This window comes from Heterodontus francisci, chromosome 5 (assembly GCF_036365525.1).
Source record: "Heterodontus francisci isolate sHetFra1 chromosome 5, sHetFra1.hap1, whole genome shotgun sequence".
NCBI classification, from domain to species: domain Eukaryota; kingdom Metazoa; phylum Chordata; class Chondrichthyes; order Heterodontiformes; family Heterodontidae; genus Heterodontus; species Heterodontus francisci.
Window position 1 is genome coordinate 32,113,637 of NC_090375.1, and position 15,023 is coordinate 32,128,659.

General features: G+C 43.3%; 1 protein-coding gene across 3 annotated transcripts in view; it reads left to right on the forward strand.

The window, feature by feature from the left end:
• lama1 (laminin, alpha 1) overlaps nucleotides 1-15,023 on the forward strand; it is a 386,693-nt gene that overhangs the window by 180,444 nt on the left and 191,226 nt on the right. For all 3 annotated transcript variants that reach the window (XM_068031281.1, XM_068031282.1, XM_068031283.1), the window contains exons 11-14: nucleotides 1,290-1,430; nucleotides 4,255-4,428; nucleotides 11,025-11,126; nucleotides 13,210-13,421. In XM_068031281.1, the coding sequence (XP_067887382.1) occupies nucleotides 1,290-1,430; nucleotides 4,255-4,428; nucleotides 11,025-11,126; nucleotides 13,210-13,421 (629 nt within the window). The remainder of the gene's footprint in view (nucleotides 1-1,289; nucleotides 1,431-4,254; nucleotides 4,429-11,024; nucleotides 11,127-13,209; nucleotides 13,422-15,023) is intronic.

A 15,023-nucleotide genomic window follows, 5' to 3' on the forward strand; every position in this document is an offset into this window, starting at 1 on the left:
CCTTCTTGAGGGCTGCAGTGGTCCCTCCTGATCGGGTACCCTGTGCCACATGGAGGGTCGTCCCCGAAACCCCAAGCGCCACCAACACACAACACTCCCGCCCCCCCCCCCCCCCCCGCCACCAACCGACCCCTTTGTCTCGCCGGGTCCCGACCAATTGTCACCGGCGAGGCCCTAAAAACTTACCTTAGTTCTGGGGCCATCCTTCGTCTTATTTGCAACGGCTGGGTGTCGTCTCAGCAGTGGCCACCGCTCCCAAAAACTTACTTCTTTTCCGTGCTCTCCGTCATCGTCATCCTGAAACTGGGTGCAGTCCCAGCAATGGCCACAGCTCCTGGTGGCGCTGCTGGGACTCAGAGCTGCCAGCCCGCTGATTGACTGGCAGCTCATTTAGGCATGACTTCCTGCCTCAAGGAGGTGGAAGTCCCGCCCAGGACCAATTAAGGGCGTGGGGAGCAAAAAATCCTGGCCTGGCATGCCACCGACGTTTCAGCCAGTGAATGGGGCCTTTTACCCAACGAAAAATTGTGGCCCCTGTTTCTGAATCAAAAGGCTGTGGGTTCAAGTCCCACTCCAGCAACTTGAGCAAAAAATCTAGGCTGACAGTCCACTGCAATACCGAGGGAGTGCTGCACTGTCACTTGGATGAGATGTGAAACTGAGGTCCCAGCTGCTCTTGCAGGTGGATGTAAAAGATCCCATGGCATTGTCCTGAAGAAGAGCAGGGGCTTTCTTCCTGGTGTGGGAGATTGCTGTGCTCAAATTGGCTGCTGCATTTTCCTACATTACAACAGTGACAACTTCAAATAACCTCATTAATTGTCTTTGAGATCATGCAAGGATCTGTACAAATTGAAGTTCTTTCTTTGCTTGAGGGCCACTGCCGGTAAGGCAGTCAACCCGATACAGTTCTTCCTGTCAGGTGAGCTGCCTGTGGGGATGCGAGCAGCGTCAATACCGACAATTATCCAGATAAGGCCTGAGGACCAATTTCTATCAATCCTTGTGCCTCTTGCTTTGGTTGCACATTGACAACTAGATGAACATTTACCCCATAAACTCCAAAGTGCAGATATTAGTGTAGAAATGCTTAACACACTCTCACCATTTCCTAGTCCACTGTTTTAAGAGATGCTCCTAGGTGCATTCGACCATTATAAGAATGAATGATACTTTGCTTTCACTGGTGGCTGTCGCGTTTGTAAATGATGCATGTGGTTTAACTCATATAATGCACTGCCACCATTAATTCATTCTCAGACCCAGAATAAAACAATTCTGAATTACAGAGAAACGTGGAGGGAGAGAACTGTAACCAGTGTAAGTCAGGATTCTACAATCTGCAGGAGAGGAATCCTGAAGGCTGCACAGAATGTTTCTGCTTTGGACTCTCTGGTGTTTGCGAAAGTATTTCCTGGCCTATTACACAGGTGAGTGCTAATTGGTTCACAATGGGCCTGCTCATGCTTTATTTACATTTCCCAAATCTTTCTCCTTGTGGAATTGAAACAGACAGTGCTCTTAAATTGGAAAAATAGATGAAGGTGGATGTTTTAGGAACCCATTATTAGTTCAGCACAGTGTGTGTAGCTGGAGTCAGTAGAATGGTGCAGGTCCACTTTAGACTATGACCCCTGGTTCTGGACTCCGCCACCATCAGGAACATCCTTCCTGCATCTACCCCGTCAAGTCCTGTTAGAATTTTATAGGTTTCTATGAGATCCCCCCTCACTCTACTGAACTCCAGCGAATATAATCCTAACCGACTCAATCTCTCCTCATACGTCAGTCCCACCATCCCAGGAATCAGTCTGGTAAACCTTCGCTGCACTCCCTCTATAGCAAGAACATCCTTCCTCAGATAAGGAGACCAAAACTGCACACCATTTTCCAGGTGTGGCCTCACCAAGGCCCTGTATAATTGCAGTAAGACATCCCTGCTCCTCTACTCGAATCCTCTCGCTATGAAGGCCAATGTACCATTTGCCTTTTTACCGCCTGTTGCACCTGCATGCTTACCTTCAGTGACTGGTATACAAGAACACCCAGGTCTTGTTGTATATTCCCCTCTCACAGTTTATAGCTGTTCAGATGATAATCTGCCTTTCTGTTTTTGCTACCAAAGTGGATAATCTCACATTTATCCACATTATACTGCGTCTGCCATGCATTTGCCCACTCACTCAACTTGTCCAAGTCACCCTGAAGCCTCTCTGCAACCACCTTACAACTCACCCTCCCACCAGTTTTGTGTCATCTGCAAATTTGGAGCTATTCCATTTAGTTCCCTCATCTAAATCATTAATATATATTGTGAATAGCTGGGGTCCGAGCACCGATCCCTGCGGTACCCCACTAGTCACTGCCTGCCATTCGGAAAAAGGCCCATTTATCCCTACTCTTTGTTTCCTGTCTGCCAACCAATTTTCTATCCATCGCAATATACTACCCCCAATCCTATGCGCTTTAATTTTATACGCTAATCTATTAACTCTCTCTTTAAACTGCAAAGCTGCACAGAAGACAACTGTCAGATTTTGACATTTTGGTGTCTATAAATTGCCTCGGACCCTTTTTAGTTGCTGTACAGAAGTCTTGGACTTAATAAATGCACAAGAATCTTTAGAACCAGATAAAGGTCATTAGACCCAATACTTAGTTTTCCAATATGCCATGCAATGCATGTATGATTACTGAGTAGCAATATGAGCGCCATGCAAACATATTTTTAAAACATCAGCTTAAAATGAATAAACTTTTTTTCTCAAGCGAGATGTAAATCTTGATCATTTGGTAGTACAGAACTTGAGTATTGCTGAAAATAGAGACATGTTGGCGAAGCTTTTCATCTTGCATTCATCAGGACAATCCGCAAGAATATCCAATAGAAGGGAAAACAACAACTTATACTGCATGAGAAGAGAGTGCTGATTGGTTGGCAAGCGAACACTGATTGGTATAGCGTTGCCATGGAGAACACAGGGTGACTGACAGTTAACTGCCAAGCTTTGTTTGAAATTTAAACCAGGCAGCTTGACTCTGATTGGTCAAGGCATTGCCCTAAGGAATGAACCAGCGAATGTCTGTCACTTATTTTGTTCAGCTGAAACAGACGCAATGTTTGTACATATTCTTTCTGTCTGCAAAGAACAGGACCCTGTGTAGTAATATGTGTAGCTTCTAGTACGCGCAAATGCACCACACTGCAAGCCCTACTGACAATGTTAAATTGGTTGTCAGCGTAATTCTTAGCACGCTGTGAATTATTTGGCAAATGTTGTCCAATCGCGGAATTGCACCTAATGTTGGACACTGACGGCAGCATCCTGTTAGTGGTGCAAGCTTGATGCTGAAGTAGGGTGAATCAAAGACATCTGCGTGACAATGTCTACCCTGATCAGATCATTTCTCGCTGTATATTGCACCAACTTATGAATGGGCCTAAGGCCATCTTTTCCTGACCTGCAAAGTGCCCAGACCACCTCAAATTACTCTGGAAGGGTAATATATCCCAAAAATTTGAGCAACAGGTGAAGCTAGCTGTTTCACGCTGCTACTATGCAGTAGCAACACGTGTGGTGTTCGCCACTAACAGGATGCTGCCGTCAAGCCAAAAAGACGTCCTGCCTATCACACAAATGAGTCATGTGGTATATGGGGCGGCGGGGGGGGGGCATAAAACTCTGGTCATGACCTCAAACCCTCATGCCTATAGGAGGATTGTCTTTGTAAGTCAAGCGCTTTCCAAATTATTGAAGTGAATGAGTTGAAATTTACTGCCAAACCAATCGAGTGTTCAATTTAAATCAACTATCTCAGGAAATGGAGAGGTCAGGCACCTCCCTTATTTTAATTTGCTGCACTAATTATTGGGTAAGTAATTCCCTCGCCTGCACATATAATAAATGAATTTGTTTAATTTTAGATTTAAGTGTGTCAAAAAGAGAGATATGTGACACAAGCATGTTCCCATTTTGAATATTTGTTTTTTCAAATACATTAAAGTGATTATTCATTCCACTTTGCAACCAGTTTGTTATTTTTAATGCAGAACTTTGTGCAGTATTTAAGTCCTTTTTTTGTAAATATGGATTGCCACAGCTGCAATCCAATGTTGATTATCCTTTAATTTGTACACACTTTTCATCAGCATTGTTGACTCATTGATGAATGGCATTAATTTAATTTGTACCGTGCAGAATCTAACTAATAACTCAGCACAAATATTGCACAACGTATGTTCTTATTTTGAAGGTCATGGATGTTAGTAGCTGGCAAGTGACTGATCGTCAGGGTATAAAGAGGGTGAGAGCCTATCAGGATCTGTTTGATGGCCCCAACCAAATGAGTATTAACAACACGGAAGCCAGAAAATCTCTGCCTGCTTTGTATTACTGGACAGCTCCAGAATCATACCTGGGTAATAAGGTAAATAGTATTTTTTCAAAGGAAAATGGTTTTAATTGAACCTCTAATTTTGAAATTGAGATAAAAAAGTGTTTTGAGATTATATATATATATATATAGTAAGGATTAACTTTGTTCGGAGGGACAGTTCAAGAATGGACATTGGCACACGCATTAAATATTTAGTAGAAAACACCTTAATATGCTTACCATTCAGGTAAGTGTACTTCACATGTGTATATTGACTTAACAGACATCTACCACGATTCAGTAACCAAGGAAGTAAAGCACCTACAGCAATCAAAAAACACTCGCACCATTTTACAAACAACCACCTGCGAATATGAGGATTGAGATCACATAACCAACGACTGTGTCTATTACTCATCTTTTATTTACTAATCAGAAATGCCAAATAGCCACATGTGCCTAGTGGCAAATCTATTGGACAACACTGATTGACAACTGCCTTCACCTATTAGAACTCAATCACCCAGTAAAAGCTCTGTCCGGCCAATGCTTCATTTCTAAAGGAAAATTGGTGAAGGCATTGTCCCTTAAAAATATTGTGTTTGCCGTTTGCTTTATAAAGTAATACACTGTAGACTGCCTGATGTGACAAATAGCTCTTTGGTGGATTAGGAGGATATGGTGGCATGAAAGCTTCATGCTGCGGCAGTCCTCCCTTCTAAAAGAGCCATTCCTATTTCTTTCTGTTACGATCAGGTGAGGAGGGGTCACAAGGCTCCCCTCTTGTCCTTCTTCTTATTTGACCACAGTCGGGTTTATCCCTTTTTAAATGGTGGATGTGATTACTACTTCAGTGAGTGTTTTACCTTTTACCTTTGTTGTGATTGTAAAAGAACCAATCGGACAGCTTTTCTTGAGTTTAAACAAGAAAGAGGTGAGTTTATTATACTTAACAATCTAAACACGATCTAAAAAAAAAAAAATTACGCTACACATTCATGCTCACACTAACACGAGAATCACACACACACAAATAGATTACAGAGTGATGAGGGGTAGATTTGTGGTTGGATTAGAGTCCAGAACAAATAAAAATTAATACACAGTCTGTGGGATTGGATGATTCCGTTGTCTTTTGGCTGAGGTTGAGTCCTAAAGTTTTTGGCTGGTAAAGGGTGGCACAGTGGCGCAGTGGTTAGCATTGCAGCCTCACAGCTCCAGCGACCTGGGTTGGATTCTGGGTACTGCCTGTGCGGAGTTTGCAAGTTCTCCCTGTGAGCATGTGGGTTTCCGCTGGGGGCTCCGGTTTCCTCCCACAGCCAAAGACTTGCAGGTTGATAAGTAAATAGGGGTAGGAGAATGGTGGGGATGTGGTAGGGAATATGGGATTGCTGTAGAATTAGTATAAATGGGTGATTGTTGGTCGGCACAGACTTGGTGGGCTGAAGGGCCTGTTTCAGTGCTGTATCTCTATGACTATGACTATGACTAAATGTGTAGTTTGAGGCTGGCCCACCTGGTTCAGGGTGCTCTTGGAGGCTTTCTTCCCCTGGTGTCTTTGTCTTGGATCCAGCAACCAGCAACTAGGCTTTGCAATGCCCCCAAAATGCCTTCTGGAGAGAGAGAGAGACAGAGGGAGAAACAGACATCCGATCTGGCTTCTGCCCAGAATGAGTCCCTGGATTATCTGCTTTGTCCTAGGGAAACTCCCAGCTTTCACGAGATGGACAGATGGTCACATGACTGCCTCAGTGTATTGTGTGAAACCTTCTAAATGAGATTCAAGTTTAGGAATTTCAGCCCCTTTGGCCTCAGGATGTTAATGTTTATCCCTGAAAGAGTCAAGGTTAATGTGCCAGGATGGCTTTGAATGTCCTTGTAATAAATGTAATCTCCTGTGGCTCACTCAATAGATCAAGCCATTGTTTTGGGTACAGGCTCGTCAGACATGTGTCTCCTCTTTGAGGCTTTGGAATGTGTAAGGTGTTCAAATGCAAATTGCAGTGGCCATCAGGGCTGCCAGCTATTTTTAAAATTTAGCTGTAGAATTCCAGCTCTTTCTGTTTCATTAAAAGTTTAATGTAGGTTGCCAATCGATGAATTTAAAAATCCTCCTTTGGCAGAGCAGGTTTTCTTGAAAAGATGTTGCCTGTGGGTTATCCTGCAGCAGATGGTGCCAACTTTCTCGAGACATCCTTGTGAAGCAGAAGCTCAAAGAACAAGTCTCTTCTGGCATGTCCAGGTAGAAGTGACGGGTTCAATAAACATGGATTTGGAGATAGTGATGGTGCAGGCACAATATATCAGGTATAATTGCACCTGCGTTTTCAACTCCTCATGATCGACAGTAGTATATCTGCAAAATGTAATTCTTGATGCTCACCACTCTGTATGGTTCCATTTAATAAAAGCAGCTACCAAGCCATAGGGTAAAGAATACTGGCAGAAAAAAAACAAATTAATAATGATGCATGGAGCAAAATGCAGCAAAATTTGGCAGAAAGATCAAAATAAACAAATATTCCATTTGCAAATTCAAAGAAATTGCAACATTAGCAAGGCTTTTGACAAGGTCCCACATGGCAGACTGGTTGACAAAAAATCCCATAGGATCCAGCGAAATGCAATAAGATGGATACAAAATTGGCTCAGTAGCAGGAAACAAAGGGTAATTATTGATGGCTATTTTAACGACTGGAGGGCTGTTTCCAGTGGCGTTCCGCAGGGCTCAGTACTGGGTCCTCTGCTTTTTGTGGTGTATATTAATGATTTGGAGGGCGGCACAGTGGCGCAGTGGTTAGCACCGCAGCCTCACAGCTCCAGCGACCCGGGTTCAATTCTGGGTACTGCCTGTGTGGAGTTTGCAAGTTCTCCCTGTGTCTGCGTGGGTTTCCTCCGGGTGCTCCGGTTTCCTCCCACAAGCCAAAAGACTTGCAGGTTGATAGGTAAATTGGCCATTATAAATTGCCCCTAGTATAGGTAGGTGGTAGGGAAATATGGGGATGTGGTAGGGATATGGGATTAGTGTAGGATTAGTATAAATGGGTGGTTGATGGTCGGCACAGACTCGGTGGGCCGAAGGGCCTGTTTCAGTGCTGTATCTCTAAACTAAACTAAACATAGGGGGCATGATCAAGAAGTTTGCGGACGACACAAAGATTGGGCGTGTGGTAGATAGTGTGGAGGATAGCTGTAGGCTGCAGGAAGATATTGATGGTCTGATCAGATGGGCAGAAAAGTTGCAAATGGAATTCAACTTGGAGAAGTGTGAGGTGATGCATTTGGGGAGGTTAAACAAGGCAAAGGAATAAACAATTAATGGGAAAATACTGAGAAGTTTAGAGGAAGTGAATGACCACAGATCCCTGAAGGTAGCAGGATAGGTCAATAAGGTGGTTAAGAAGGCATATTGAATCTTTTCCATTATTAGCGGAGGTATAGAATACAAGAGCAAGGAGGTTATGCTGGAACTGTATACCCATTGGTTAGGCCACAATTTGAATACTGTGTGCATTTCTGGTCACCTCATTACAGAAAGGATGTAATTGCACTAGAGAGGGTACAGAGGAGATTTACAAGGATGTTGCCAGGATCGGAAAAATGCAGCTATGAGGAAAGATTGGATAGGCTGGGATTGTTCTTCTTGGAACAGAGAAGGCTGAGGGTAGATCTGATTGAAATGTACAAAATTTTGAGGGGCCTGGATAGAGTGGAGGTGAAGGGTCTTTTCACCTTAGCAGAGAGGTCAATGACAAGTGGGCATAGATTTAAAATGATTGGTAGAAAAATTAGAGGGGAGATGAGGAAAAATGTTTTCACCCAGAGGGTAGTGATGGTCTGAAACTCACTGCCTGAAAGGGTAGTTGAGGCAGAGACCCTCAACTCATTCAAAAGGAGTCTGGATATGCTCCTCAAGTGCCGTCATCTGCAGGTCTAAGGACTAAATGCTGGAAGGTGGAGTTGGAATAGGTGGATCGTTTTTCGGCTGGCACAGACACGATGGGCCAAGTGGTCTCTTTCTGTGCCTTAAACTTTCTATGACTCTATGATTAACCTTTCTTGAATAAATCTACACCAAAACAACTTTTATTTATATAGTGCCTTTAACATAACAAAACATTCCAAGACGCTTCACAGGAGCATTATAAAACAAAGTATGACATTGAGCTGCATAAGGAGATATTAGGTCAGATGACCAAAAGCTTGGTCAAAGCGGTAGGATTTAGGGAGTGTCTTAAAGGAGGAAAGTGAGGTGGAGAGACAGAGAGATGTAGGGAGGGTATTCCACAGCTTGGGGCCTAGGCACGACCACCAAAGGTGGAACGATTAAAATCAGGGATGCTCATGAGGCCAGAATTGGAGAAATGCAGATATCTCAGAGGTTTGTAGGGCTGGAGGAGATTACAGATAGGGAAGGGTGAGGCTATGGAGGGATTTCAAAACAAGGATGAGAATTTTAAAATCAAGGTCTTGCTACACTGGGAGCATTTTACATGTGGCAGAGGATGTAAACAATGGGAAGCCGCATGTCGCGGAGCCACCGCAATATTAAATGCGGCGGCTCATTTAAATGGCCAAGGCAGACCACCACCCCTTGATGACGTGGAGGGGGTGGGCAGTCTGTCCCTGGCAATGGCAACAGCCATTTAAATATTTAAAGAAAGAGGTGAGGGAAAATTTTGCAAACATTTAACTTGTCCCTCTCCCTCCCCTCTAATAAACATGCAATGCATTACTTGTCCTCCCCCCCCCCCAACCCCACAAAACACTTCCCTTGCCCACCTGACCTTCTCCCCGCCCAAAGTTCATAAACATTTAACTTCACCCCTTCCCACTATCCCCGACACCAATCAGATAGGTTTGACCCCGCTCCCCACCGCCCCCGCACTGAAAACTTACCTGCTCCCCCCTTCCCATCAGTGTTCCACGGGAGTGTCTACCACTGGCATCAATATCACTCCGGGGCAGACAGCGAGAGCAGGTAAGTAATCAATTCATTTATTTCAATAAATTAACATATGTAAATTTTGCTTTCCTCGCCGAGCAGTGGGGGGTGGGCCGCCTTGAGGCCTTGCCGCTGCTGGCAATATCAGGCCACGCCTTCCCGGCGTCGAGGCCTATGGCGGGCGCTTTCTCCGGCCCCGCCCCGCCACGACCCCCGAAGTCAGGGGGTCTGTAAAATTCGCCTCATAGTTTCTACATAGGAGCAGGAGTAGGCCGTTCAGCCCATCGAGCCTGCTTCACCATTCAATATGATCATGGCTGATCATCCACTTCAATGCCATTTTCCCCATACTATCTTCATATCCCCTTATGTCATTGGTATTTAGAAAGCTGTCAATCTCTGCTTTAAACATACTCAATGACTGAATTTCCACAGCCCTCTAGGGGAGAGAATTCCAAAGATTCACAACCCTCTGAGTAAAGAAATTTCTCATCTCCGTCCTAAGTGTCTTCTCCTTTATTTTGAAATTGTGTCATCTGGTTCTAGACTCCCCAACCAGGGGAAACATCTTAACTACATCTACCCTGTCTATCCCTTGTATTTTGTAGGATTCAATGAGATCACCTCCCATTCTTCGAAACTCTAGAGAATACAGTCCCAGTTTCCCCAAACTCTCCTCATTGGACAGTCCCGCCATCCCAGGAACAAGTCTGGTGAACCGTCATTGCACTCACTCTATAGCAATAATATCCTTCCTAAGGTAGGGGGACCAAAACTGCACACAGTACTGCAGGTATGGTCTAACCAAGGTTCTATACAATTGAAGCAAGACTTCTCTCTAACTTTCCTATCAAAATTTGTTCATCATCTTTAACACTTCCAATTAGATTGTTGCTTAATCTTCTATACTCAAGCCTAGTCTGTGCAACCTGTTCTCATAATTTGACCATCATAGCCCTGGTATCATTCTGGTGAATCTTCACTGCACCCTGTCCAAGGCTAATATATTCTTCCTGAGATGCAGTGCCCAGAATTGAATACAGTACTCTAAATTGGAATCTCGGCGATGTTTCGTATAACTGAAACATAACTTCCACTCGTTTATATTCAATTGTCCTTAAGATAAAAGGCTACAATTTGTGCAGACAAGGCCTCAGGAGTATGGATTGCCCAATCTTTATAGAGGAGCAACAAACTGTGGGAAGATCTCAACTCATTAGGAAATTATGATGAGGGATCCAATGTGAATAATGACCCTATTTAAATGAGGACCATGTCAGCTGGGAGCAAGGTTTCATTTTCTTCCATGCAAATGGTGCCTGAGAAAATCAGGCAAGGACTGCTTTCAGTCACACAAGATCTGATGAAAGGTCACTGACCTGAAACCGTTAACTTTGCTTCTCTCTCCACAGATTCTGCCAGACCTGCTGAGTATTTTCCAGCACTTTTCGTTTTTATTTCACAAGATCAGAGCCCTGACTGACCCACCTATGATCACTCCTCACCCTGAGCAAAGGCATAAACAAATCAGGGCTTTCGAACTTAACTGAGAGGAGTCGTCATTGGATTCTGTTCTGATTTGAGTTTCTCTTTAATAAATATTGTGTTTCTTGCATTTCAACAGGACTACACTTCAAAGGTTTTTCACTTGAGATTGTGAAAGGTGTTCTAGATGCAAATCTTTCTTTCTTTTCCATTCCAGTTGACTGCCTATGGAGGATACCTGAAGTTCACTGTGTTGTATGATTTTCCAATGGAAAGTACTGATAACAAGCTGACTTCGAATATTGATGTCATTATTGAGGTAAGGATGCTGGAAACAATTCCAAGTTGAATAAAACTGATTGCATAGGGAGACAACTCCCAAACTCTGAGGCTAGAGGTCTGTGCACATTGTACATATTCTTACTGGGTGCACCTCTTAGAGGTGACATACTTTTAAATTCCGGGCTCACAGTAGAAAACCAGACTTGAGTGAGCATGGGTCAGAGATAGAGTTATAATCCCAGTTCTCTAACCTACCCTCAGTAGGACCATGGCTATATCTCCAATTCCCCAGAGCATGGGATCAAGCAATTACCATTACACTTACATGTTATATGTAGGCGCCAATATGTTTTCTGTTTTAGTTCCTGTAAAATATCATTTACATCCAGTAAGTAAATTAGGCACAGTTTGAAGTGTGATTTTTATTGCCACAGTAATTCATATACAGAATTATGTCATTGAGCAAAAGTGAACCCATAAGATTCACACAGTTAATCATTTACAATAAAAACCTGGTAAACTCCCATGCGGTGAATCTCATTAAAACCCCTTTTGTTGATGCCGGGAGGCTTTAATGTCCTTTAATAAACATTATTGTCAAATACTTGGAAGATACTGATAGCTGGCAAAGCCACAAAAACTGCCTAAACGCCAGAATTAGCAAAATACCACAAACATTGGTGAGCTGCAAGACTGCAATCTGATCTCTGGGATTATTTGCTGTAAATGGATTAAATTCTTCCTGCGATTTATTGAACTGAAGCTCTTGATTAGATTACATAGAACATGTTGGCTAAATAGGAGTAATTACAAGAGCAGAGTCTCATCAAGAGGTGCAAATGATGTTATTAACCATAAAAGCAGTTTGCTTCGTCACCTAAAATACAAAATTAGATTATTTTCATTGCGGTCACTCACCTGTGCTCATTTTTTATGATGTATCTCTATTTTGCGCCTGAGTCAGAAAGTTATGGTTTCAAGCCCCCACATCAAGAATTCAGTACATATCCAGGCTAGCACTCCAATACAAGACAATATTGTCAGATGTACTGTGCTTCGGCTAAAATATAGGCTGAGCTGAATGTGAAAGATACAACAGCTCAAACTGCTTTATGTTCATGCTCTTTCAGTTTGATCTGTAGATTCAGTGATAAGGATGTTTAAAAATAATTCCCTTTTGCTGAAGTGCAGGCAGTGGCAATCCCTCTTTCTTGATTTCCTTTTCTTTCCTCCACTCTCCCTTTTGTTGATAAGCAAAGTTTATCTTGAAATAGGTCAGTTAGTTCGCCTAAATTTTCTTGCAGATAGGAATTATGAAGGGCGTGTGATTTCATCCAGTTGGCATTGATAGAGGAGGGAAAAGGACAAGGAATAATGTAACGCCCAACTTTGCTTAGCTTTCATGAAGTATATTTTGCTTCATTCGCAAATGTTGAAGTAACTTATACTCATCCTGATTTATTAGCTTCAGTTTGCAAGGAGAGAATAATATTCTCAAGTGCCAAGATCATGTTGAAACCTAACATCATCATCACGTCTAAGTGATAGTTCAAATACAGATATGATTTGTGGGCTCTTTTGCCTGCCTTATAAAAATTGTTTTGCTTTCTTTGATTTTTAGTGTCAGTTTGGTGAAGTTAATTCTCACCTCCAGGTCAGACAGTCATAGTTCATATTTCATTCCAGGATTCGCTTTCATGATCTAGCCTAACACTTCATTGCAGTACTAAGGAGGTGCTGCATTGTCGGAGTTGCCATCCGTCGGAAGGGAGATTAAACTGTGTGTTCCAGTGATTCATGTCAACATAAAAAATCCCACAGAGCTGTTCCTTCCTATCTCTGGGCCAGCAATGATTCTTCAAACAACAATACTCGGAACAAATTAACTGGTCATTCATCTCCATGCTGCTCATGTAACCTTGCTGCATGCAAGATAGCTGTCACATTTCTCCATGGATTGAGAGTCTGTTGAAATGCTCCTGTTTGAAGCATTATGTTATTGTATAATGATGCATGTAATCACAGTATCGTTCTGACTGGATTACAATATTTTTGCAGTGCTACACAGAAAATGTCTTCACTTATTTTGTAAACTGACTGTGTACATTTTGATCATGTAGGGCAATGGTCGAACATTGAGTACAGGGTCCGATGGCCTCTTGCTTCAACCCTATGAAGAACAATTGGTTGCAGTTCGATTTCTACCTGAGAATTTTGTGGACCTTAATACAAATAATGCAATAGACCGAGATCGACTAATGACTGTTCTAGTAAATGTAACTCGCCTGCAGATCAGGGCCACATACAATGTTGCCAGAAAGGCTGTGTACAGGTGAGTGTACACATTCAACAAGTGTAAAGGGCTGCACAATGTCAAAAGAAGTGTGATGAGAATTGTTACAAGTTTAGAGTCTTGCCTTCGATATTCTCTTGGTGAATCTCTCACTAACCCTGACAGTTCATCCTGACACTCACCCTCACTAACCCTCACAGTTCATCCTGACACTTTCCCTCACTAACCCTCAAGGTTCATCCTGACACTCACCCTCACTAACCCTCACAGTTCATCCTGACACTCACCCTCACTAACCCTCACAGTTTATCCTGACACTCACCCTCACTAACCCTCACAGTTCATCCTGACACTCACCCTCACTAACCTTCACAGTTCATCCTGACATTTTCCCTCACTAACCCTCATAGTTCATCCTGACACTCACCCTCACTACCCCTCTCAGTTCATACTGACTCTCCCTCACTACTCCCTCTCAGTCCATACTGATACTGTCCCTCACTACTCCCTCACTGTTCATACTGACACTCTCCTTCCACCCCCACTGTTAAGTCTCATTCCCAACCTCTGTGCCCTCCTTTCCCCCCTTCACAGTCATCCACTTCTGTTTCTTTCACTGCCGTCCACTCTCCTTGCTACCCAATCCATTTCTCCCTTCTCACACGTTATGCTCCCTTCCCCCTTCCATACACTCTGGTTCCTTTCCTCACCGTGCATCTGGGCCTCCCTCCAGCTACAATCTCTGCACTCACCATGCATTCTGCCCTCTTTATGATGCAAATTGACCAATCTCTGTGATATTCATGTTTCCCCTTTCCCTACCCATGCATTTTCTCCCTTGGCATCCATTTCCCGCACTCGCCCCCTTCCCATATCTGCTGGCTAATACCCTAGACAGGTCTCTTACCGTTTTTTCCACTGGCCAGGATTGCTGACTCTTTAAGTTGCAGGCGGGAACTCCTGTTCTCACAAGAATTCTTACCAGCTGCATACAGAGGCATCAATCCTGGCCGTTCGTGCAAAGATAGAAGTGAGAACTGTCTGGTTCTTTAGCACCAGACTCATCAGGAATGGGATGGTGTAAGGGTGCGGAGAATGAGGGTCTTAGTTGCACTGATTTAGTCATCTGGCAGTTTCTCTTTTTTCTGGCTGATGTAAATGTCGAGCAATAATTATAATCCTACCTTCCGGTAGTTAAGCCAGATAATTGCATCAGGAGTAGCAGAGACTATCTCTGTGATGCTTCCTTCGTATTTGTGAATCAAACATTGAGTCGTTATATATTTCATGGTCTGTTCTACATGACCATAAACACACAATGTGGAGTTTAACATTTTCCATTTTTGCATCAATTATTTGCATCTGCTGTGGTTTGTACAGATGTGATTTAGTGTGGCTCACAGGCGTCGTGGAAGTTCGAAGCCAAGGACCTTCTGCGTTGGGTCTTTCACGAGGTTTTTGTTTGTAACTTCTTGCGAATTCCATTCGGCTTTCCAAACTTCATTAGGGTTGAAGTCACATTGTCAAAGTTTAAGTCCAAAGGGGTTTGCAGAAGCGGTGTTGAGGGACATTCTTGAGGTCTTGGTGGATGGGGAGACTTTCGTTTTCATGGTGAGTGGATGGGGGAGCAATGTGTGACAG